Below are 26,915 nucleotides of genomic sequence, written 5' to 3'. Positions count from 1 at the left end.
AATTCTTTTGTTTGTGTGGTTGCTGTTCTGTGTAAGCCACTGGTATCCTGGGCAGGTAATAGAGAGCAGAATTTGGCTCGGGACCAGGGGTAACCTTCTTCCCACATAATTACAGTACTTAATGGATTGCACTGTAACAATTATTAAAGAAGACTGCTGAGCTTTGAACCCATCATTCATTTTTCAAAAAAAGCCATGCTGAAGTTGTGATATTCCTTCAAATTTCCTTCTTCCCCACCACTTCTTTTTAATAAGAAGCAGCTATGTGTACATATACGTGCCCATATCCAAACCCAGAGTAGTCCTAGGTCTCGTGTTAAAAGGCTCTGACTCCTAATCCAAATAATCAAAAATCAGATGTAGAAGTTAAATAGTACTCTTGACTCAGCATTTTCATGCTACAACATCATGATGTGTACTGTGTGGCATAGCTATGCCTATGATTTCAATATATGTAATTCATGCCATCATATCTTGGCATCAAAAACATTTAATGCTGTGGTCTTTGATGTCTTGTCTTGTCTTTATACATACATCAGACACATAAAGTTCATCTTTGTTTAGAGACTTTTAAATGGATGTCTTCAGTGCTATAATGCCTGTATGTCATGTTTGCGACTTTCTCGTAAGAGAACCAATTAGCACCAAGAGAAGCCTTTCTGCCCTTCTGTGAGCCCACATTTTCATACCAAGACAGTTGTCTGTTGTGTGCTGTGTTCCTAGCCTTCACCTTTAGCTATTTTACACGCACCCCCACCCCCAATCTTTTCTAAGGTAGGAACAAACTTGTCTGTATGAAGATGTGAAAATTAAAAATTGTTTCTCCGGGCTTCTCCCCTCTGACAGGGAACATCTTTCCTGTAGCTGACTGTCAGTTCTTTAAACAGGCAAGAATCTTACCTTTTCTGTTTGTTTGCAAGGTGCAATGCAAAAAGAAGTCTATGGCACTGAAAAAAAAAAAAAAAAAATCACTGCCCCTATGTTTTGATGGTGGTGTTTTAAACAGAGAAATCTGTTATTCTCTCAAGAAAACGTGAATCATACCCACGGTTTAAAAATCCTTCCCACAGACTGGATTTTTCCATGCCTCACTCTAGCATGGTTTTCTAAGTTCTCCTCCTCCTCTCTAATAACTTTTGAACCTGCTGGCCAGTTTCAATCAATTTGTTAGGTGGGTGTATGTAGAATATAGTTGAGTCATTGCTTTCATGCGTGTATAAGTGTATAAACATTCACCTGGGCTGAGAAGAGAGAGACTAATCCCACTCCAAATTCTTGAAAGCATTGGAAAAAGTAATAGACATCTGAGAATCTGCTTAGGTCTTCAGTCTCCTGACCAAATAGCCAGAGGACATTTTTTTTTCCCCACTGATTCTGTGGTCACAGAACCACCTGATGGGGTAAGCTTGCTTGTTCATGTCTTCCAAATGTTACTGGGACCCCAGGAATGAGCTGCAGAAGAAAAGAGTAACTTCAGGCATGGAAAAAATATTCTCCATTTTGTGCTTTCAAGCTTAGTGTGTATTAAGCCATCTACAGTGTTTTGAAAGCTGCTGCTTTAATTCATGAATGTATCAGGACTGAATGGTTAATTGTGTGTATACTGTAAGGACAGGTCATGCGAGAGAGCACATTTTTTGCCAGATAACAATATTCTTGCACATTATCAGCTTGGAGTAGTCAATGGCTTCAGATGAAGTATAGGAAGCAAATTGCACTTATTCCCTCGTATTTTGGGAGTGGACTAGATAGGTATCAGTAGTACAGATGCTTTTACAAGCAATTGCATGCAGATGTTTAGATTTTGTTTGTCCATCTTGAGTATTCCCAGCTTCATAGTAATAAACAAAGCGTTTCAACTTGTATCTTCATAGTGGTACTTATAGAACTAGAAATTGCTTTTAAATTCTTAAGTGTCTCATGGAAAATATTTAATTTTTGCAGCTTGCTCTGATAAAAATGGCTGACTGTGAGCTTATAGATATAAGCATTAAGCTTAGTAGCCAGTGAATATCAGAAGGTTTAGCGATTGGTTTTGACAAGCATTCAACATTTATCCGAATCTTTCCAGTATCAAATCGGGCATGAAGTCTTGTGAGGAAAACCTGTTCTTGCAAGGCTTTTGATTCTGCTGTTTCCAGACTGATGGAAACTACTGAAAAGCTTTCCCACTTCTGCCCCTCTTCCCTTCTTAACCCCTAGTCCCTTCATCACCCTTTGAATTTAGCTTCCTTCATTATGGGTATGGTGACAAAGCTTTAGTTTACCTGAAAAATTGGGGAAGAGTTGTTCAAACTCGTCTTCTTCAGCTTTAAAAGAGATTTGAATCAGAAAGAAGATTGAAAATATTTGATTCAGAAGACTGGTATTTATTTCAGCCAAATATTCACAAATCCTTTGCATGACGCCTCTTTGCATATTTTCATTAAAAGGGGGAAAAAATAATTGCCTACTGGAATGTTCCAGGTTTTGTTTCCTTATTGTTATTATCTCAGGGTGGTATGCCTCTGCTTTGGTTTTAAGCTAACTGGGACTACAACTCCATTCTCAGTAGAACTGAAAATATTTTTAAATCATATTAAAATGAAAATCATAAGTAAATTTACAACTGAAGTTTGTTTCCTTAGTTGATAGCCCCTAGCACTTATCTTTACCTAGTCTGCAAACTAATAACCAATATTTTTCTTTCAAATAACTATGCTGAAAGAACGTGGTCAAGAAGACTACAGTCAGGGAAGGAGGTCAATAATGAGGAGACACAGAATGATTTAGGAACTGAGGGATGACTGAGCCAAGGCATCATCTCTTCCAGAAAGTGGGCTGATCAGTCATTTAGATTCTGGTTTCACCCGTGTTCATTTTTTATTATTTTTTTCCCCAGGTCTTCTGACTGTTGAGAACTTCCTCTCTCACCATGCTTTCTCTTCACTTCCTCTCTGCTTCCCTCCCATTCTTTCTTCCCTCAGGTACTTTTTAAACCATTTTCAAAGCTGAAATTGCAAATGAGATTTTTGCGTCCTGAATGACAATGAAGGGCTCTGTTTGAATAGTTGAATGCTTCAGTGGCAGATATTTGACTGAGTTCCCTAAAGCCCAAAGCCTATGAAACCATCCATGATCTGAATAGAACCAATTACTGCTGCTCCCAGCCCGGTCTCTCCTTGGAAGATTCCTTTGTTTTTTAGAGTCCAAATCAATGTAGACTTTTTGTAGACAGGCCACTTTGTCTTTTTCTTTGAGAAAAGAATTCTCCTGCAAGACTGGTTGCAGGTGTTATAGACCAGATACATCATCTTCCAATATAGGAATGTGAAATATTCAACCAATTGGGTCATTGTAACCTACTTAATTTTCACGAAGGCACTTTGCACCCATCTTTGGTCGGGTGTATTGGTCTGCTGTGGTCATTTCTTGTGTGTCTTCTCACTTAGTATGAGAATATGATGTACGTGCATTGCGAAACCTGTTTACAGACCTTGCCATTTAACCCCCGCGTGTGCTCAACTGTAGGCCGGGGGCTGACCGGACTGTTGTCACACTGATCGTGCTAGTGGTATTTCTGTACGTACTTCACGCTGGTGGTGGCTCAGGGCACAACTTGAATGCGTGTGGCCAGAACTGACAGAAAGTATATTGATGTTCTGGATGCCCCATTAGAATCAGATGGCTCAAATGCACTGGGGTTTCAGGGAGGTCCTAACAGAGATGTCTTCTGCTTGTGCTTTCTGCAGTGAAATGCTAAGTGTTTGAGATAAATTTAGGGTGATCACCAGCTGGTGTATACTGTTGCCATATCTCTGTTAACTTCAAGAGATATTCCCCGTAGAGTCTGCGTTGTAGCTGCAGAAAGCTAGAAAGTAAGGATGATCAACCCGATACAGTCAACCAGTACGAGATCTAAACCCAGTTTAAGAACTTAATTTAAGCCCATTTTAAGATTTCTGATCATGAATCACATAGGATGTGATTACATAGTTGGGGTTTTTTCCCCCAGAGAAGAGATAATTATGTGTGAATACTAATTGAGATGTCTTGCTGCAAAATGATTCGGTTTAGGAAGAATTAAATAATTTCTGGCCACTTAATCTAGAACATTCTATTTTAATAAAACAAACAAACAAAAGCATAAAAGGGGATTCTCCTTGGCTGATGACCTTAACTAGCCTTGATTGCAGTTGAAGACTGGTCATGCTTGATTTTTCAGACTTGAAAAGCAGCGTTCTGACTGATTTCATGTACCCTGTGTGGAAGTTATCATATAATCTTTTTTTTTTTTTCCCCGTTTGACAGATTGTTTAATTTTGGTTTCAGTCAAGTTATTCCCTGAGCAGCAGAACCAGTGAACCCTGCTTTCATGCAAAATTGTGTCCTGCCTTCCCCTCCCTTCCTTAAACCCAGCTCAGGACTATGATTATGCTGCCGAGTTGACTGGCTGTTGCTAAAAAAGCTCATATACCCGCTGAAAGTTGGTGCCTTGCCTTTCAGCGCCACAGAAGAACAAATTAGAGAGTTACTCTTTTAGTCTGCAGCTGCTCTTGTTGTTTTAAATAAACTGAAACGTACAGAAAGTTACTTGAGACTGCTTTAAATGAAACTGAAATTTGTCAAGGGCTAGCAGAGTTATGTAGATGAGTAAAGAAGGTAGAAAGGTATAAGACGATGGTATATTTATTCTACGTGGTATAGCATTGTCTCTCTTAAGCCCCAGACATCTTTTGGGCTTCAAAATGGGAAACAAAGCAGCTCTGAAAGAGCTGTCTGAACAAATCTGTCATGAACTTCGCTAAAATGCTCTCAAATGAATACTTACGCATTTCTGCTAGTCACTAGCTCTCTTCTAAACAGAGAGATTAAAGCATTGTAATTTTTAACAGAACTTCACTCCCAATAAATGCAAACTTCCTGCTTCCCCCCCCCCCCCCCCCAAGACTTTTGTACTTCTCTCTTTAATTTTCCTCTAACAGCATCAGATGCTATTTTCCACTGAACAGCTTCCCTGGTTACCCACATCTTTTTCTTAAGGGCAACCACGAGCAGCTAGTCCCTGCCCAACATTGGTCTCATCTCTCCACTTCAGGGCTTCAGTCTCTCCTAGCTGATATCCCAGTCGAAATGGGATGCAGGGAACTAATCACCTGCATGACGGCTTTCCCTGTGCTTCAGTTGCGACTTTGGCTTTCTCAAGAATTGGAACGAAGGGCCTTACACGATGCTTCAGGAGTGCATTTTGGTCCGTTTTGTATGGTTTATAGATAGTCTCCCCTCTCCAGCCGTGTTGCTGAGCTTGCTGCACGTGTTCATCGTAATGTCGTTTTGAGGGACGTCCTTCCTCGGGTCTCATTACAGTGCCCAAGACTGAGCGTTGGCAGCATGGCAGCGCCTGGTGCTACAAAGCAATTAAAAAAAAAACAATTGTCCTGTGAAGACCCCTAAACGTGAAGTGATCCTGTTTGGTAACACACTGGGGATTCTGCAGACTGAGGTTCCTTATTGCTTTGTTGTGTTTGCTTTTCATCTTACAGCTTAAATTCAGAGTTGCCCTAATGCTGTTATGTATTTCACAATATTGATTTTTTTTTTAGCTGTCTTCATCTAATATTTTTTCCTTTTTTCTTTTTCTTTTTTTTTTCTCCTTTTCCTTCTTAGACCAACCTTCATATCATAGATGTGAAGAAAGAATAGATGCAGAAATTGCTTTTAGTTAGAGAGACTGTAATTTACTCTTTCGCTACAGGGGGAAAAATTTTGTTCCCGCAGAAAAAGAAACACATGAAAGGCCAAACAGTGTCTGGAGCTGCGTAAGCACTGGGAAACGTAGAGAGATAGATACATATATATACACACACACACATATACACTTTTTTTTTTTTTTTTTTTTTTTGGTCCTTTCAGTTTCACGCAGAACCCTAGTCAATTCTTTGATGCGCTCGCCTGCCTGGGCTGCGTGTGACCTTCCAGAAGGGCCCCCTCCTCCGGTCCCCCCCCCCCCCCCGACTTGTCAACACATTAGTCATCTACAACTCAGCTGATGCCAAACGGACGCAGTTCAGCCAACTATTGAGAGGCAGGATCTCCTGCCGCCTCCTTCTATTGGTCTCGGGTTTTTTCCACTGTGGAGAGACTTTGTGGTGCTTTAAGACCGCAGAGGGCTGGGAGCGAGCCGGGGCTGGCGCTGCGCTGGGGTTAGCGCTCCCCCGCGCCGCGCCGCGCCGCGCCGCGCCGGGAGGCAGGGGCGGTCGGTCGAGGGCTCGGGGCTGCCATTCGAGCCGCAGGAGAGGGACGATGTGCCCGCCCGCGCCCTCCGCCGCCGGGCCGCGGGGAGGTGTGTGAGGAGCCGGCTCGCCGCGGCTCGGGGCTGGCCGCCGCCCGCCGGGGATGCTCCCGCGCCCGCGCCCGCGCCCGCGCCCGCGCCCGCGCCCGCGCCGGAGGATCCCGTCACCTGTGGCCCTGCCTCCGCCGCCCTGCGGGCGCCTCCCTCGGCCGAGGACGCACCTGGGCGCCGCGCACCCGCCTCCCGCCCCCGCCGCCGGCCGCCTCTTCCCCCGCCCGAGAGCCGGGCGGCGAGCGTCGGCGGAGCCGCGGGGCTGCAGGCGGGGCTGAGCGCTCGCCGGGCAGGACGAGCGGCCCCGCGGGCTCCGAGCGGCCACCGGCCGGCGAGGGAGGCGGCGGCCGGCCCCGGTGCGCGCCTTGCCCGGCAGCTCCGGCCCGGCCGCGGGCGCGGCGGGCGAGGGCGAGCCCGGAGCGGGGAGCGGGGGAGCGGCGGGGGCATGTGGATGTTGGCCGTCGCCTTGCTCCACAGCATCTCGCATGGTGAGCGCTGGGGGCCGCGGGCCCTCCGCGGGAAGGGGAGCAGGAGCAGGGGAGCGGGGCGCGGGGGCGTCCCTTTTGTCTTGCGGGCGTCGCGCCGGCTCCGGGCGGCCGCGGGGGAGAAGGAAAGGAAGGGCCACGCCGCTCGGCAGCCGCTCCGGCTCGCTCACCTACAGCGGAGGGACGGCCCGTCACCTCGGCACCTTACGGCGCGTCTTGCCTCCTCCGGAACGAGACGGGGCTCGGAGGGACGGGCGGGCGGAGAGGTGCTTTTTCTCCCTGCCGCGGCTGGGAAAGTACAGAATTCCGGCAAGTGCCGCGCAAACCCGTCTGAGGACGCGGGGGGAATTTGAAGGGCTTTCAGCCTGAGCGTTCGCGTTGAGATGCTGCTTCCTTCTGCGTCTGGGGGCTTTTTTAATCGCCCTCTGCTTTCACCCGACAGTTCTCTTTTCTCTCTCTCTTTTTTTTTTTTTTCTTTCTTTTCTTTCCTCCTATATTTAAGAAGTACCGGTTTAAAATTATTTCCCTTTCATCGTTTCACTCTCAAGGTACCCGCTCTGTATTTTTTTTTTCTTTTTTTTTTTTCCCTCTTCTCCTTCTCACTCATTTATGTAAAAATATGCACGGGTAAGCATTACATCATCTGAAAATGTTGAAGACTCTTTCAGGCAATTATAAAGTTCGCAAGGGGAAATTAGAGCAGAGCTAGGATAAGGGTAAACCTGTTCTCCTCTTTTTCTCGTCATTCTGCCAACTCTTTGATTGACAAACATTTATTGTAGTTTCCGGATTTTTTTAATAGTGGATGGGGGTATTTTGGAACGTTTCGATAGATGGGATTGAAAGCCATGTCATACGTGAGAATGCGTTTAAATTGCGTAACTTTATTAAAATGCATATCGGCATTGCAGTTTTAAGGACAGGAGACAAATTGTGCTGTAGTCTGGGATTCTAGCTGTTCTACTACGTTGCCTCCTCCTCCTCAGATTGAAGAACGTAGCATTGCCTGTAATGCATTACATCCTGACAATTAAGTCGGAAAGATTAAACACACAGTTCTCAAAATAGGCAAAAGGGGGAGAATAGGAAAATGTTTCTTGTGTTGGATGAACGCAGAGAAGCGTAGGGCAAAGTGTAAGATTTTCCTGGAACGTACAAATAATTGAACCTCTAGCAGAGGGTGAGGAGCGAATGCTGGATGAGGGTGCCTTCGCATCTTCTTAAGTATACGCTGGATGAGAAAATACATTGACAGGCATGGCCGGTCCCGTGCGAATAACCACATAGATCGTGAATTAGGAGGTGAATCTTAAGGGTGTATTTAGGGCTATCTTAAAATGTTTTCATCTTCTGAGTGCCACAGAATGCAAAATGATTGAAAACCCCCAAACTGTAAACTTTAAAATTTTGCATTTCTTCTAGCAGTAAGACAACTGCAACAAGTTCTATCATTCAGAAATGTATTTATTTATTTATTTATTTATTTACTTTTGACAGGCAGCGCTGTGCCTTTCTCTCTATCCTCTTCAGCCAGATACCTTGGAGGGAGAGATTTGCTCTTAATAAGACAGACAGACCAGTGCTATTCGTTTGAAACTAGATTTGCGTAGGAAAGAACCCTGTTTCTCTCCAGAAATCTTGGATCTTTTAAAAAAAGAAGGGGCATATATTTTGGTCTACTGTGCTGAGGCTATAAATTTTATGTTCTAAGCTAGTTAGTCCCCCTTCCAGGGGGGTTTGAAGAAGAGAATAATATTTGCTTTATGTGGTTGAAATACTATGAAAATCACTTTCATTTATTCCTTGATCTATGAAGTCAGTAGCAACTTCTCTTTCAGTATCCATGTCTGGATTTTTGGGTCACAGTCAAACATGAATTTGTACCCCGAAGATTTTCCTGGTTTTAATAGCATAACGTGTAAATGATAGATGCGTCTGCATAGATTCTATACTGCCACACAGCAACATCTGTACATTTGTGAATCTAGATTACTAAAATAAAATGGTTTTGTGTATGGTAATATTTTAAGATGAAAGCATTGTAGAAATACGAGGTGGATGGTTCAATTATTCTTTGCAATTTAAGAAGTGTGTTTGCTTTTGACATCATACTTGATGTCAAAATGAATATGTATTTAGGATCTTTTTAAAGGAAATTTTTGAAAATGGCACCTACCTTTATGTTAAGATTGAATAACTTGGGGGTTTTTATTAGTAACACTTATTCGGACTATCATATCAGAGCCAAGAGTCAGACAATAATATTTTTAAAGGACTTCAGATTTTAATGCAATGTCGTATCAGATATGTATCTCTTTGAAGGAAATGACTGCGTATATAAATAGATATGTCACATACACATTTATTTTCATTATTCTATCTATAACTATATCTGAACTCCATTGTGTGAGAGGCAGTATTCTTTTATTACTATATCGGGGGGGGGGGGGGGGGGGGGGGATGCTATTGAAGGTTGCTTGGCTTCTGCCATTGCCTTTTCTGACCTCTTTATGGAACTATACTACCTTTACTTAAAATACAAGCATGTGTATGAGTGGTTTTCAATTGTGTTACATCTCGTTCTAATTTTAACTGTAAAATGTGTAAGATTGTTCATGTTTATGTTCCATTTTTTTTTTTCTCTTCCTTTTTGAGGGGAGAAAGCTTAAAAAATAAACCCACACTTTATGGGTTTAACCCTGTAGTTGTCATCCCGGGCTAAATTTCTGTTGAAGATATTGGGAACCATCTGAATAACAATAGCAAGGTTGGCCCCCATGTCTCCCTACAGTCACTCAGCACAAGTACCTTTTGTCAAATTAGATATGAGCGGCGTCACTGGGTAGGCTTTATGTTTGTGAAATAGCTTCCTTCTGGGGACAATAAAATACTGACATGCTGTTACATCCAATTAGTATTTCTGAAGCCTGAAACAAAACCTTCCCAAATACCTGGTTGAAGTTTTTAGATTTTGTAAAGGCTTTAAACTTTCATTGCTGTGAGTTTCTTAAAAATACAGGTAACTATTAACCATAAATGCATTGCAGCCTTAGTAAGCGCGTGGGACGATATAGACATCAGTGGGAGCTATGCAGCTAAATTCACCACTTTGAAAGCCTGAGTCATGCAGTTACAATCCTGAGCAGTACTTCTGAGTTACCTTCAGGGTTACTATATCTGTACTGCCTTCCGTGTTACTATACCTAAGTATTCCACAAGCAAGCATGTAAAATTATCAGCAAAAGTCTACTGTAGCCTGGTTATAATTAATAAGGGAGCATTTCACTAATTACAGGGAGAGGAGGAGGGGGAAGGTAGGGGGGGGGCTTTGAGGGGAGAACGGCCTCCTTCAAAATCCCGGCTCTCTATTGTATTTACTGTGATAAAGTTAGTTCAGAATTAGGATGATGTTTTCAGAAACGAGTGTCTTTCGGTATCATTTAGTCTCTACTGTAGGTATGTTGAAGCCATTTGCAGGCTTTTCTCTGGCTGCATTTCTTATATGCCTGTTGTCCATAGATGTTCTGCTGAAATCAATGGAGCATCAGGAGGCACCCAATATAGTACAGATGACACTAAAAATAAATTTCTATTAAAATTATTTCCTGTTTGAATCCTTTCCCCGCCCTATATGCTATCAATATGGGTTTTAGCAGCATATTAGAAGAGTGAGAAGGATCACACTGAACTGAGCAGAGGTTAGGCTGGACAATGAGTAGTGAAAGCGACAGTGGAACTAATGACACTCTCCAAAGAAAATGGTGACTCTCTGGTGTTGGGGATGAAACGTTTAAGGAAAAGGGCAAACAGTTCTCTTTGTAGAAACATACTATAATATGTGCATAGCTTGTGTGGAATTGCGTAACCAAATCCTTACCTTGGAAAGTTTAATGCACGTGCAGAAAGCGTGTAGCTTAGTGTATGTTTGTGGATGACACAGTACAGCCGATGGCGTTTTAATCTGGTGTTACTCTCGCTATGAATAGCTATTAATTAATCACCAAATGCCAAACAGAGGAAAAACGTTATAGCTAGGCAGTCGGAGTACATTGGAAAGACCTATTTCCATTTCAAAAGACGTGTGTTTCTCCTCTGCTGAGGGTGCACCGATCTCCCGGCTTTGGGGCTCGCTCGGCAGCTGTGGTTTTCTCACTGGGGAGCAGGCAGGGTGCTGTGCCGCCTGCACGGTGGTGGAGAACCGGTGCCACGCAACACTAGTGGGCAGCAAACCACACGAGTCTGGCAACGTGTCTGAAAAGCCGTGGGAAGGAAGAGAGGGTGCCCGAAGGAGGCATTTTGTCTGCTTTTCTCTGTCAATGGTCACTCTACTTTTTAACTGGTGGATGCTGCGTTGCCTTTCCATAGCACTGAAGAGCAGACGTGAGTGACAACGAAGGTGTTTTTGGTAACGGTTTAAAGTGAAGTTGATTTCCACTAATGGTAAAAACGGACCCATAAACCCTGCAAAATAGCTTACAGCTCTGCACTGTGATTTCAGTGGCAGCTCTTCAGTGCTGTTGCATCCGGAAAAGTTTAGAAGTTGGTTTTCATTCTGTTTGTTCTTGAGTAAACTTTTGTCATGTAATATACCGATAAATTTAATTACTTGGGAAAATCTTGTGGGCTTGGAGTAGCTCGTCCAGAAAGATCCTCCAGCCCGTGAGCCGTGCAAGGCTCTGGTTACAGGAGCAGCTGGGCTCAGGTTGAACCTCAAGTTTTTGTGTCTTTGCCTGGATGAGTGTGCTAACAAATATGCTGCTCTCTCAGGTGTGGGGGTTGTTTGGGGTGGGGAAATAATATCCTTTACCTGTTTAATAAACACTGAAGTGCCAAAAAAAGCAAAAAGCAGTGAAACTCAACATCTTTGGGGGGGTGGAGTGGGGGTGTCGGGGTAGTGGATTGAGGAGCAAAATAGATGGAGCTCTTTCCTTTCACCTTAAAGTTTATTTTAGCTGACAAGTTAAGATGTACACAGGATCAAGGTCTGTTTGAACATACCACTCATTTAGCCTTTGATTTTAATTGGACTACAGCATTTATCAATCTCTCAGTCTAGGATTCTTTCAGATTTCCAGTGGGAAAGACACTAATTCCAGCTTCCACTTTTAAAGCTCGAGAAGGCAGAAAAAACATTATATCCAACTTAATTATTTGATTATTTTTTTAAAAAAATTATTTCTTTTGAGTCATTGAAACTCTAAAAGTACGAAAAAAACATTTAAGCAATATGGGTCTGTAGATCAGAATACTTAATTATTTCAAGGTGAACTTGTAGGTGTATGCAGTTAAATTAATTGTTTCACAATACAGTTTCAGATATTTCACAATCCTTTTTAATCAACGCTTCCTTTTCCTTTAACCTGTTATGAAACCAATGAAATTAAGATTTCAAATCATGTTATTCCTCAAAAGATGCCTTATCTTCTCAGTCTTCACCTCTCTGTCTCTTAAAAGCTTTTCATCAAACAATTGGTATTTTCAAAAATAAAATAACATAAAATGGGAGGTATTCCATAAGAGCCTTTCACAGCACAATATTTTAGAGCACTGAAGAGAACCTCTTTAAGAACAAGCCACAGATTCCTCAGGTACTTGTTAGCACTGTGGGCTTTTCTTGCCATTGCTTTTCTTTCTCTACTGCCATTCACTAAAAAATTCTTATTACCTCATAAGTATTTTCTTTTTTTTCCATTAGGGCATTGGATTACTCATCAGAAAAAGAGAAACTGGGGTATGCCAATATACACCTTTCATAGCAGAGCGGGCAACAATTGTTATGACACATACCGAGGAAAGAAAGAAAGGCAAATGGATGGACAGACAGGATGACAGAGATTAACAGGTCTTCCCAGCATCCCTATTTAAGCTATTTTTACTTAGAAGGCAGGGAGTAAGATTTAAGAGTGAGCCAGCAATCCTATTTATAGAAAGCCATTTTTAAATGCAAAGGCTTTGAGAAAGAGAGTCACCTCCATACTAAACACTAGCCTCCCTGGAGCTTCCTAGTAATTGAGGGAGAGAGCAGCCTGGCGACCTGAGCTGAATCACTGATGTGCTGCTGCCGAAGCTTCCAGAAGGACAGAGCCTACACGAGTGCGGGAGCGTGGGCCATGGGGCAGCCTGAGAGCACATCTGTAAATAGCACCCAGCTACGTGGCAATGTGGCAGATATGAAGGCACATATAAGGACCACCTGAGAATTTTTTTTTGCCTGGTTAACATTCAAAGCCTCTACATCCATGCCACCATGGGAGCTGAAGACCAACCATCCTGCTCTTGTGGCTTTTAATCTAGGATATCAGGGATATAGTTCCTTCTGAGATTTATACATACATATATATTTATACACACACACATATATATGTGTGTAGATCTATATTGCTTGTAATGACTTAAAAGCTACTGTGTATGGAAAATCTGGCACCTGCTTTGTTGGCCAAGTATACTGACGCTATTTTCTTCCAATTAATTACACAGTAATCCCATGCAGAAGATTTATGGCTTACAATTTATGTTTGTACTAGGCTAAAAATTATTCTTGGTAACTTTCTGTTATCTGAAGTAATTTTCTGAGTAAATTTTGGGGAGCTCTGCAATGTTTTAAGATTATCAGAAGCATGATTCTTGAAACGACCAGGAATCTTTCAATACAACTGGAATAGAATTATGTTGCACTGTAGCTGTGAATAGTATCTACCTAATCTACTCACAGTGATTCTATAGATAAGACTGTAGGGTTGCTCTGTCTATATAAATATCTGTTGGCATGAAATCCTCCCGTGTGTTTTGGCAAATGAGTGGCTTATGCTAAGCCTGCATACTAAGGGTGTTTGTCTTTCAGCATTTTAGAGTGGCAGCCTTCCACGGCCCCAGTTTATAGGTACCACAGAATTAAGAGACTTGATGGAAACTGTCTTGGAAGAAGGGGTTTAAAACCCCTCGTGTGTTTTCATTTCTGGTCTTTAGAATCATCTCCATGATAATATGTTGTTGTTCAGTAGAGTTTCCTAGAGGTTTAGTAGTTAGTGTGGGGTTCAGATACTAAATGTAAGTCTTTGACATGTGGATCTTGTTTAAGCTGACAGAGAAGGCTAGCTGGGATATGGAGGGATATAGAGGAACCCATATGTTGTTGTGACAGTGCATACTGGACTGCACAAATCACACGGTGTGATTTGAGTGCACCAAAATGCTAGTTGGTTGCTTTTTTCTAGACCACGTAGAAATGTGATGCATAAAATGCAAGCTCTGGCTTTTCCTAAATTTTCTTGCATGATTGTTTTTTATATCAAAAATCATTGTGGTTTTGTGTTTTTTTGGCTTGGTTTGTTTGTTTGGTTTGGGTTTTTTCCCCAGTACTACCTTCTGAAGTCTTTGGGGGTTTCTGTGGGAATGGTATTATTTGGAATTTTGGCCCTGACTCAGGAAAATATTGTGAATGCATAAAGTCAGTCTCTTGTAAACTGACTTGTAAAGGTGAGCATGTGACATGCTGTTAGACCAGTTCTGGCTTGAGCAAAGGACAGAAGAGGTCCTTGACAAAGTTCTTTTTCTTATGAAAAGCAGATTCTGATGTTCCTTGAGTGGGATCTTGGTGGAAAAGGTGTCATTCAAGCAAACAGGGCTTTAGGTAGACCTCAGTTTAAACAGAAAAGGCCTCCTGTGGTTCACTATCCGGAAGGTCCTGCAGGCGCTGCACATTCTCTAGCTGACTCTTCCCCCCCCCCCCCCACCCCGTTAGGTGCCTTTTCTGTGGGGCAGTTTTAAAAGCCAGTTGACATATTATTTCTAGACAGGTCAACCATAGTTTGGGTTGCAACTACAGTTGTAAAGCATAAAGCGAGGCATTTGCTATGTCATGCTATGAAGGAGGTAATCTGGGAGACTGTCACTGAAGTACAAATTCTCTAGATGTGTCTGTAGACATTTAATGTAATTTTTTTTTTTTTTTTTGGCATAGTAAAGCGATTCCCAAATGTCTAGAGTAATGATTTGCATTATACTACTTCATGCTTTTAGCTGTATACGTTTACAAGCTTTCCTTTGTACCTTTCTTCCTAGTTTTGGTGTGTGACTTGAAGGTTTCTCTTCCACCATGACAACATTTTCCACAGCCCTGTTGTGTCGGGGTTCTAGAAACCAGATTTTTTATCATTGCCAGGGAAAAGGGGAGAAGCTGGGACAGTAAGATTCATCTTGCTATGGGACTTTAGTAATGGGCAATGCTTGCCGAGTGTTTTGTTGCATCAGTGGTGGCTGGAGCTTTTTGTAAACATATATTTTAAAACCTACAAAATGGATGCTTAAAGGAGAGGGAGGGAAAGGAATATGAACAGGATTTTTAGTTGGGGAGGGTAAGGGAGGAAAAACAGTGAGCTTGAAACTACGTGGTATCTAGAGAGCGTTGCAAGAAGGGGGAGGGCATGAAGCCCTGTAGGACAGCAGGAGGGCAGTCTCTGAAGGCCAAGTCTGATCTGGACAGCTTATGGCAGGAGGCTCTGAAGTCTCGGCTTCATGGTTTGCAGCGTGGAAGGCAAAGTTGAGGTTGTTCCCTTGTAAGCAGGAGCTGTGGGTGGGGAACAAAACAGCATGTGGCTTTGGGACTCCCCGGTGCGGGTCCCTGTGACACCATCTTGGCTGCTGGTCTGTGCCGGGGAGCAAGCTGGTGCCCTGCATGGATCCTGCTTTTCCTAGCGAGAGGGAGCTCAAACTCCCAGCCGCCCTTGTCCTTCGCCTCTTTGTATTCAGCTTTTTCTTTCATTTGTGTCTGCTCATGCTGTTTCAGCTGTGATATAGGCTTGATTTGAGGCCTACAACCCCTCCTCTTTCCACCTTATTCTTACAGTTATTTATATTTATTTTGGTAGCAAAAGTATTTCTCCTGTCCCTAAAAGTTTTTCCCCTGAGCGACAAATGGATTTGGGGGAGTGAGGGGAATCGGGGACAGAAAGCAATCCTATGAATATCAGCACGGCTGCAGAGTAGGATGCGCGAGTCCCTTGTTTGAGGGGAGAAGGAAGATGCTGAGCTCCTTTATTGGGCAGGAGGGAGATAATTAATCCTTGGAAAAAGAGGCTGAGCTGTCAGGCTTTCAGAGAAGCGCTGGCAGTAGTGATTTGTTGTTCAGCTATTGGGAGCTGGAACTGGCAGGTTTGGTGCAACGGGGTCTGCTCAGCGCATGTGCCTGAGCACCGGGCCCTGCTCCTGGGACCCTCTGTGGGTGCAGTTTCTCCTGAGAGCAGAGCACTGCCGGGTGGAACTGGATGTCTCCAACACACCAGGTTGCTGCCTCATCTGTGAGCAGCTCTTTGTCCCTACAAAACATTGCAGAGCTGCTTGCTTAGCAAGTCATGAGGAAGACTGCAGATATGGTGGGGACGCAGCCTGGAGTAGGGAATGTGGATTTTTTTTTTTTTTTTTTTTTTCCTGGGGAAGAAAGGAAAGGTTCGGTTTTAGCTTTTCTATCCCAGTCTAGAGTAAAAATCCTGTCCGAGCTCCTTCCTTTCTTCACTGTTTTTTTGCCTTTAGCTAGTGCGTTCATGCTTGAGAAGGAGCAGTGCAGCTTTAGAGAGATGTGACTGTCCTGTTAAAGTGCTACACGCGCTCAAGCTGCATTTGCTTCACTAGTGACAGAGCTAGAGGCCTTTTTGAGTGTCTTAACCAGTGGCACACGTGAAGGCAATGCAGAGGAAAAGAAATGCCTGTCTGAAGACACTGTAGCTATAGAAGTTCAATGCATATTTATTATATTCAGAAGTTAGTCCCTAATGGATAAAAGCAATTACAGTATTCCTACCACATCTCAAAACGTGTTTCTGCAGGAGAAAAGAATGCTGTTTTTTAGTAATTACAAAAGGAGCTAATGAGTTTTTACAACAGTTTTCACAGCTAAATAATAGTAGTCTGACTGTTACTTAATTTCAAGAAGTTTTGAGAACTTTTTTTGATTAGTGCATTGTGTTTCTGTCTTGGCCATGCTCAAAGATAACAGCCTTGTTCGACTGCTATGCAATGCAGTTACTCTTCTTCCCCACATGGTCTCTGCTCCTTGCAGTCCCTGGTGTGGACACATATTGGAGTAATTGGAGTGGGGGATTAAGGTTGGTTGAGCATCTCAGCCTTGGCATTTCCTAGGGCATGTGCATTTGGCCTTGTGTTCAGACGATATTATTTAAAATAAGTAGCAAGTATTAAATGGCTAGGACATGGAAAATAAAAGCATTATGACATGGCACAGCGCTGGTACCTTCATGGGGTTAGAAAGTGGAAGATATGGGGAGCTGTGCTTCTGATACCAGGAGGAGATGTTGCCATTTGGCTCGGGACTGCTGCCTCCTCACAGGGCAGGAAGACAAGAGAGATTTAGGGATGGTTTTGGGGGGATGGTGGCTGTTGTCTTGTGTCCCAGCCTGTCTCTGACTGTGGTGCAGTCTTAAGTAGTGTTACCATCTTCATGTTGCTCCCCTCTCACTTTACCATATGTTAGTTTTTGTGAGGTGATGCAACATCTCCTGGCTTTGCTTTTGAATTTTTGCTTGGAAGGAAACAAGCAACAAGTTAAAGCTAAATAGTAAACCAGCTCAAGATATTTTAAAAACCCCATAATTTTAAACTTTTTAATGAAATTACCCTAACTTTTTAATTAAGTAGACTCCAGGTATGCTGGTATGGTGGTTCTACCTTTATGCTAGTAAGAAACTAATTTATTGCCTTTTATTAGTTTATCTATCAGTCACTTTTCTGATTAAAAGTGTGATAGTGCTTTAAAGTGACATACTGTTTGCTGCTGGGGTCTCCTCTGGAATTGTCACTTGCAGTGGAGAGTCGCATGCTATGCTCTTGAGAGTTTCCAGACTGTTCATACAGACTGCACATAGGGTGCCCAGTATGGAGAAATCCTGGGGTAAACTGGCCCTATGCTGTAACTGGTTACCTTGTTTTATTAATGTACAGTCATTCTGAGAAGCCAAAAGGATTATTAGTAATAGCTCTGTAAGAGGGATATAATCAATTTAAATCAGCTCACAGCTGAGCCTGTATGATCTGGTGCCTTTAAAATGTAGGTGAGCAGCTCATCATTTTGCTTCCTTACATAATATTATAGGAAACTTTTTTCCGAGTCCAATCTTATCTATTAATGTTGCAGTTCATCACATTTAAATGTTTTTAGTGTCCATAAGAATTATCCATTTGAAAAGCTAAACGCTTACTTATTAAGAATGTAACTGAATTATTCTTTTGTATAAAAATCCAAACAAAAGATACCTCCTAAGATCTTCTCCCGCTAACACCCAGCGTCTCCCCTTCCTCCTTCCCATATAATCTTGCAGGCTTCCTTCTGTCCATGCATCTCTTCCTGCCCACTCTGCAGACACAAGTGGCATTTTATTGTATGGGTAGACTTCAGGGGTGATTATTCTGGTCTCTGCAGATTTCTGCTGTTGAAAAGTGGCATGATTTTACCAAGAAAGCTAGTCAATATTACACAGAGAAACTCCCTTAACATCTTTTGCTTTCCCATCCTCCCCCGCCTGAGCCAAAAAACCCAGCTGATTTGGACTAATTACTTCAAATGCAGTTTGTAAAAGGATGCTAATATTTTGCTGTATCCCTGAAGGTCATCTAAGCGATCTATAGTTAAACATTCATGTGGGAGACTCCAGGGGAAACAGTAAGGGATGATTATAATGGAAACACTGTGGGCTAAAGAGTGCTCGTATTCGTCTTCCTATGGCAAACCAGGGTAGTGTAGTGTTCCTGTGGCTTTACAGCTCTTCCTTAAATCTGAATAAACTATAGTTTTCAGACCCAGCTTCAACATCTTCCATGCTGGAGAACTGTATGTGATCTAGGACTGGAATATTTAAACTGCTTCTTCAGCACTACAATCCTCAATCTCTGTTGTATTTTATTAAGGGGGAAAAAAAAATAAATCTGTGCATGATCTTGAGTCATTAAAATGTGCTGGGTGCCCAAGGTGTTTCTTCGTCTGTTCCTCTAGCAGCTTTTCCCCTCAAGTGATTATGCTAATTAGTGTTTGATCAGATGATTAAATTATAATTCGATTAATCCTATGTGCTAAACGCTCTGAATGCATTTCCATCGCCTGAATGCCTTGTGCTTAAGTGTTGCTGTTTGCAGCTTGGTACGAGGGTCTTGCCTTTTCCCGTACCTAATGGATTTTCTGTATTAAAACCACCACAGTTCCTTTTGACGTTGGGAAACAGAGAAAGGGGCTTTTTGTTTTCCTACTCCACTGAACAGAACCAGAAATATGTAGGTTCCCCCTAGATGATCTGATTGTTCCTAGGGATTAAAAAAAAGATGGCAAAAAAGGGTTCAAGCTTTTATCTGCTAGTATACACACACCTCACATCCTGTTCACAACTTACTAAGGCAAAAAACTGTGGAACAGCTAAGTCCTCTATCTGTTTCCATTCTGAGTGGTATTTCCCCAAAATAATCCTCCCCTTTTCAAAGCTGAAATATATTTTGGTCCAGAAGACTTTCCTCTTTGCAGAACAAATTGTTTTCTGTGTGTGTGTAAGAGGAAGAGAGAGAGAAGGCTGTTTTTCCTCTTGCTACCTTCTTTCCCTCCCTTCTCACCCGGGTTTATTTTTGCATGTCATCTGTACGAGATAATCTCCAGCAAGGGTGTAGAATGGAGAACACACTGAATTTATAACCTTGGTGCCGCTAAGAGATTAACGCTTAGCTGCAGCGTTGCTTTCTTTGTCTTCGGCATCCTTCAGTTTTAGGTTATCTGGTTTCATGTGACTAGATTCTACATATTGGAGAAAAAAGAACAACAACAATAAAAAAAACCCCAACACCTTTTAAAGAGGAAGTACTTGGGCTTTGAATATTAAATATAAACAGGTGTTACACCTGTGTTATATAGCTAGATGTGTTAACTGACTTCTCCATTTTTGTGGAGGTAGACACCAGTGTCTTCCTCTGTCAGACTATTTGATAGGAATGAGTGGCCTGAGTTCAGAGGGAGAATGCTAAATTTAAATCCTTTGGTTTGTTTCCATGCTACAGTGCAAAAAAAAACCATCATGGAGCAACCTCCCCGCCTCTCCCCCTCTCTCACTCTCCTGAATTTATCTCAGGGGAAGCATGAGACAGATTGAACACAGGGTTGCCAAGACCTGTCTAGGGGGATTTTGCTTTTTTGTACCCCAGGTGTGGGAAGGTAAAGCAAGGGAATAGGGATGTAAAGGATGTTTTCTCTTCCCTCTCCCTCCCTTTGTTTACTTTAAAAGCTGTCAGAGATTCATAGAGCTCCTATAACATCTTACTTCATTCAGACTGTCTAGGAAACAATTTTACTTGTGAGGTGACTGGCATGCTACAATCTGTTACCAGCTATAAAATGACATGGGGTAAATGCGTCTCCATAATTGAAGTCATAGAGACCAAAAGCACCTTCATACTATTGGTCTTTAAAGTGCAGTTGTGCAGCAGTGATTGAATATAGAGATCTCATCAAGCTTATAGTTTAAGAAAATCTATGCCTTGTCAATGAATTCAGCCTCATCCTTTGCCAGGGACCTTACCCTGTGAGACTCGCTCTCACCCTTGGCGCATCAATTTACACTTTTGCCTCGGTTAGTCGAGTGAGTATCCCAGGCAGTTGTCCCACTTGCTTACTCCTTTTGTCCAGATTGTGGGCAGATGTTTGTTATGTAAACATCTGTACAGATTTAAGAAGTTACAACCTATGGCTGTCTACTGCTACATGACTGGGAGGGGTTATTGCCCCTGCAGGTTGCCCCAAGAGTAGTGGTTTGTGTGAGTGATCCCTGACCCCTTTCAGTAAGAGGCCAGCTGAATGCAAACCTCCTGTTTTAAATTGCAGCTGATATAGCTGTCTGTAAGCAGGACCGCTCACACGAATCACTCTGCTGTCACAGTTGTGTGGGGTAGAAACCTCCATCTGGAAAGCAGTGATGACTAGCTGGAGGCAGTAATGCCTTCAACCGATTCAGATAAATAGATCTGGAAGTAGGCTTGTGTCAACATCCCCATTTTAGAACTGAAAGAATTAGGCTAAGCTGAATTAAGACTCTAATTCTAAATGAAAGTGCTAGCTTAGGATGCTGCTTAGCTCATTCTTTTTTAAAGTTTAATTTCAGATTCATTTCCTGAGTATCCCCACGTGGATGGGTCCTCAGACTCTGCCTAGCCTTGGGTAAGCTACTTAAGCTTGTGACCTGAGGACGTTACTGCAAAATAAGCTAAAATGCGTGTGGGAAGTGCATTAGATATTCCACATGAACTAATTGTATGCCTGCTTTTTTTCTTTATGGCAAATGTCCTCTGTGTGGTCTTCCACGGCAGGCAGAGGTCAGCTTTGTAAAGGTGATCTTGGAGTAGGGGAAGGATATTCAGGTAGGAAACCAGCAAAATGGCTGTGGAGAATGAGGTACTCCAAACTATTCCCTTTCAAGTCTTTAAGTCAATTCTCTGGCTGTGTAATGGGGACACTTTCTATGCCCACCTGGCAAGTGCTCTTTTGGATGAATATAAATATCCTTAGAGCTTCGAACTTCTAGATGTTGAGGAATTCATATTCTGCAGCATGAATATCCTTTTGAAAAATGCCATCTCTGTTACTGTGTAGTCCTTGCTCTTTCCCTAGGAAGTACACACGCTGAAAATCTAGCAGCAGAGGTCAGTACTGATTTGCATTGGAGAAGCAAACCTAAACTAAGAAGGAAGGGACAACCTTTCCAAACATACTGTATACAAAAATACAACACTCTTCTTTGCTACTGGCACCACCTGCTTAAGTCATGTTTTCTTGTGACGTCTTCATATAAAAACTGGTAACAGTGGATGGGATGACACCTGCCAGGTCCACAAGATGAGCTGTTGCTATTTTAGGCATATAACCTTTTCCTAAATATATTGAGCTCTGCTTCAAATGTATCTGGAGTGTAGTTAGTGTGACTTTCCACCTTCATGTAGCTACAAACACATAAAGAGGGATTCTGAAGAGGGTCTGTCTGCAGGGGAGGGGGGGGACACAGGACAACACGTAGTTCTGACCTCACTTAGTCTCCTATATCTTGCACAGAAACTTGATGAACTTCCTTTTCCTTTTTAAACTTGTCATTGAAGGTTTCCATGTTTTTTGTTGCAGGCATGTGCTGAAACAACCCTTAGTACTGACAAATTTGTCAGACCGTTGGTGCTCTGCCTTATGCATGTGTTGTCCTTTCTAGGAAACCGTCGTGCTTCCTTGACTGGTTTTAATGGATGTAAACTTTTCTCTCTCACTCTCTCTGCTTCTCACCCTGACCTTCACACTTTCTCAATGTATTTGGGGTTGGCTGGTTTGTTTGATTACAGTTGGGTGTGCTGATTTAAAGCTAATATCGGCTCAGTTGCTACAGTTCAGGTTGTTCTTCATAGTTGCTGGAGTTGTCGTAGGGTGGTCAGGGCTGCACGTGGTTGCATCTGATAGGCAGGAGAAGAGAAAGAACAGGTATGCAAGCTGGGGCAGACCCTTCCCTCTCATGAGACTTGAAGCCTCTGCCAGCACCGGGCAGTCCATCACCCCAAGGTTTCTTCTTGGTACCCTTATCCCACTCACCAGCCTCCCTGTGTATCTAGTTTGCATCACTAAGAGCTAAAAATTTCCCCCCCCCTCCCCGCCCCAAAATTGTCACTTGTGTGTTGGACAGTGAGGCATGTAGCATGCTTAGGAAAATGTTATCAACCCCCTCCTTGTCTTGTTTTTCTTGCAAGTATGGCTTGTATCAGGTGCAGCTTCAGGCTGCCCCCAACTCCTGTGAATGTGTAGCCTGGAATAAGTACATGCAGTTAGAGTCCTATCCAGTCTTATTCTCTGAAAACCTCCTGTACCTTGCAGGTGTTCAGTTCTTTGCTGTTTGCAATACCTATTACCTGTATATTGAGAGAGAGAGGTGGGGACAGGAGGGTATTAGAATGAGGAAATGGTCCTCTGGCACAAACCTGGATATTTTCTTTGAAAAAAAAAAAAAAAAAAAAGCCTTCAGCTAATTCTTGGATTTGGGTCCATGAGCAGCTGACTACATTTGTCATGAATGACAATTAGTAATGCCTAGAAACAACAACTAAACAGAGCAGAAATAAGATCGTCTGGGGAGAGGGGGAAAAAACCAACAAAACCCACTGGATAACCCATATGCTATATTTTCAAAGTGGAATTAGTGAATCAAAAATATGCACTTAAACTCTAGACCACCCATGTGTGGAAGATTTTCTTGGCTGGAGGGCACAGAAATCTAAATTTTCCTGTCTTTTGCCTTTTCCTCTTGCATTAACAACAGCTAGTGCAGCACTAGCTCTCACCTCAGGAGGAAAGTCTACGTCTTCCTGCTGTCCTCCCCTCTTCCTGCCCAGGGCTGTCTCTGGTGCCATCTCAGCACTTGTCAGTCCCAACAAATGGATTCAAAAGTTAGAACAGCAAGTTCTCTGTGTTTTAACTTATTTTTCTCCTACCATTCCCCTTTCTGTCCTTCCCAAGTCACACCAGAAATGTAGATATTCAGGGATGATCCATCCTCAGAGATGACTAAAACTGAATAAGAAATTTTACTTTAGCTCTGCCAGAAAGAAGCTTGGATTCAAACACCTGGAGTGACTTACTTTTATTCCCTCTTGGAAAAACTGACTTAATGAAAATAAATGTGCTTCTACAAAGTCAATATTTCTTTCAAGTTCTGCCTGTGCTTTCATCAGCTTGGGGTGTGTATGTGGGAGAACAGTTAGAAAGAATATTCAGAAAAATGCTTTCTGGCAAAGAAAGAGATCACAGATCAGATCAATGAAATTTCCATAGAAAAGAGAATTGAAGTGATTTAATTTTATCAACCGGAATTCTTATGTCTGGGACCAGTTATGTTTTACTGGTAACTCTAGCAAATAAACTTCTTTGAGAAAATATAATAAAAAAATATTTTTGTAAAACCTCAAAAACAAAGTCTGGCATGCAATTTCAAAACGAACTTACGTGTTTCTATAAAACCATTAACATGAACGACTGTTGATCATGACAGGCTATAACAAATGTGAAGGTCCTAGCAAAGTGTTGTTTAATTAGTTGTGTTGTGGTACATGATCATAATGTGCAAATGTTTGAGAAAACATGTCCTTTCACAACTGAAGTTCTCAAGGGACAAGTCATGCCAACAATGATGCGTTAGCAAAATAACGAAAGTGTACATCGTACTTGAATTATTTTTCCTTGTCAGTGTACTCAAACCACCTAGCCAGTTTATTATATCAGATTAAAAGTGGCTGCATTAACCCTCAAACCCTGCACAATTTGACCTAAACCACATGAAGAATTGGCTCCTAAAAGAATCTGTTAGGCCAATCCTCTGTTGTAGTCATTCAAGCATAACACAGTTGCTTTGTATGTGTTGGGTATGAGCAGTTAGTGGTGATGTAGCGTACACTTTTTTTATGCATGTAAGTGGGCTTTTGGGATTTATTTTGGGATAAGAATTTTATAACCACGAATAACGAACTAAGTACTGTGGCAAAACCCAGACTCCTTTCTGGATGATGCTATGGCAAATATTAACATCTGAAGGACATGCTTTTGTGCTTCTGGAAAGAGGCCTCTCTCTCTATTTGTCCCCATCCCTCCAAGCAATAAATGCAGCTAAAAATGCTTTTCAAGTCGTCTTTGTATGTAAGATTTCACTGCTGACCTGTCATAAGTCAAAATTCTGCCTGGAATGGGCAATACACTGTTTGTTCCATGTCATAGAAAGCTGTGGTGCTCTAGAACGCAGGAAATAAAACTGAGGCAGCATTCTAGCCTCTTGAGATCTTCCTAAGTAATAAACATTAATAGAGGTACTTGATTTTGTGCACTGTCATCTTACAGAAAAGTCCTAAATATTCTAGTACACGTAACAAGTAATTGCTTGTTCTTGGCTGTAGCTCCTTGGTTTTGGGTCTGGCTAACAATTGTATTTGCCATTACACAGTTGCCCAGTTCATTAAGAAATTGATTGGAATATGAAACACTACTTAATATAGTATTAAATAGTGGCTCACATTTGCTAGCCTGCCCCTCTCTTCGTTCAGGAAAGAAAAAAGTGATGATTGAGTCATCACATTTGGTCAATAAACAAAAAAGTTATTATATGACAATTTCATAGAACTATTAAAAAAGAAGGCATACAGGCTTTTGCAATTTTGTGTTCATAGTCTGTGGTCTAATTTATGTGACTGAAGAACAAACCTCACCACTTTATAGACTACTGATATACTTTTAGACATACTGATTGACAAGTCATAAGTAGTGCTCCCAGCAACATTTTAGTTCTGTGGATTTACAGCTCATTATCACTTATGCTATCCGGTAAAGATTTAAAGCTGGTACATTTTTAGAACCTGAAATAGGAAAAAAATGTGACGAAAATAATTACCTCTGAAATGTGTATTACTAGCGTTATCAAATCCTTATTTTAGCAGAAGTATGTATTGGTGTTTTAAAACTGAGTAGCAGTTGACATAAAGTTTAAGTGGAAATATTTCTGCATTGATTTTGAAAGTGTATTTGATCTTAATGGCTCCATAACTAGGCAGAAGAACAGTATTAGGTGGCTAGGCATTAAAGCTTGGAAGACCTAACTCAAATCCTTGCTTTGCTATGTGTTTTCAGATGTGATGTCAGGGAAATTTACTTGGCTTATATGGGTTCTGGTTTCTCACCAATTAATAAAGAGGGTGTTCTTCCACAAAAGGTGTTAGTATAATTGTGCTCAGGAATGTGACATCTATACTCCATGCTGGTGGTTGCTATATGGAAGTCCAAAAGAAAAAAGAAATTAATTTACTGTTGAGTGAATCATTACTAAAGAAAATAGCCTGGAAAAATGCTTATTTTAAGCAGTATTAGCATTGTTCAGCAGGCACTTTGGAAACCTTGGAGGTGAATGAAGAATGAGTCATAGGGATACAAGTAAATAAATTGCTCCTGTGTACTTTAGTCTGAAAAACCTAGAAAACCTGAGCTAGAGTGTGTGCACATCTAACTGCAATACAGTTCATGCTTTAGAAGGAAATATGTGTTATTCAGGTGAGAAATGAGCTCCCAGGTATCAATTTTATTTTTTCTTCCCTGTATCAAGGGAGCCCTTTCAAGGTAATCTGATTTCAGCATTAACTGTGAATTCTGCCGGCTGCCTCTGGAAAGCCGTGCTCTCTGTGCCAGGCAGTAATTGCGTTAATCATCCATTTTTAAATAACTGCATTTGAAGTTAAGTTGAGAATTGCTTTTCAGATCTTTAATTTGCTTTGGAAAAGTGAAATAATTCCCACAAGGGTTGTGCTAATCAATATTCCAAAGGCAAGTAACCTTTGCTAATACTTGAACATGGGATACTCTATATTCTTCTGTTTAAAGGATTCTCGGGGAAAAATACAGCAATTCCATCTGTAATTTGGCAGGTTAATAACTTTTCTGACTGCCAGGCATAAGGGTTTTTAGTCAACAGGAGATTCATCAAGTGCAGAATTGTGTTGTATTATCTTCCTTTCGTTGTTGTTGTTTTATTTTAAACCTTCTTACTAATATAAATGATGACAAATTGCATAGCTGTAAATTTGAAAGTCCCTAAATGGCGTTTTTGTCAAAGCCTTTATGCTGAAATGCTTACTTGGAAAGATTTTAAACCTCAGGAGCCGGGGGAGGGGTTTTAATTATTATGCATCATGACACAATGCATTATGCATCATGGTTGTTTTTCTGCTTTTTAAACACTTGTTATGGATGATGAGACTAATATAAATGGACGTACAGGGAAAGCTTCTGCAAAACCTTCTTATGATGTCATATTCTGTTTCTAAGGAATCTTGGTACTGCCTTACTTGGAAATGAGAGAATAAGCAAACTTAAAAAGGCACCTGGAAGCACACTAATAATTAGCTGACAGGTAGTCATCAAAGGAAAGTCACCTTTTTTTTTTTTTTTTTTTTTTTTTTTTTCCCCCCAAAGGTGCCCTCCTGGTAAACTGGATAACAAACTTATGTGTTAAAAATGAAGAATGATAGAATATGGGTGTTGCTGTCTTAAACCTGGGAGTATTTGACCC

The 26,915-nt window shown here is 41.8% G+C and overlaps 1 protein-coding gene across 5 annotated transcripts in view; it reads left to right on the top strand.

Annotated features, from left to right (window-relative positions):
* The window catches only part of DSCAM (DS cell adhesion molecule), a 491,765-nt gene that overhangs the window by 5,641 nt on the left and 459,209 nt on the right, over positions 1 to 26,915 (top strand). For 4 of the 5 annotated variants that reach the window (XM_049835148.1, XM_049835150.1, XM_049835151.1 and 1 more), the window contains exon 1: positions 6,426 to 6,810. The exons of the other annotated variant lie outside the window; for it this stretch is intronic. In XM_049835148.1, the coding sequence (XP_049691105.1) occupies positions 6,768 to 6,810 (43 nt within the window). In that variant the 5' untranslated portion in view covers positions 6,426 to 6,767. Of the gene's footprint in view, positions 1 to 6,425; positions 6,811 to 26,915 lie in introns of those variants that run through there. 5 annotated transcript variants of the gene reach the window in all.

The sequence above is a fragment of the Accipiter gentilis genome, chromosome 32, assembly GCF_929443795.1.
Source record: "Accipiter gentilis chromosome 32, bAccGen1.1, whole genome shotgun sequence".
Taxonomy (NCBI): Eukaryota; Metazoa; Chordata; class Aves; order Accipitriformes; family Accipitridae; genus Astur; species Astur gentilis.
Note: the sequence above shows the minus strand (reverse complement) of the source record. Positions and strands in the feature narration are given on the sequence as shown.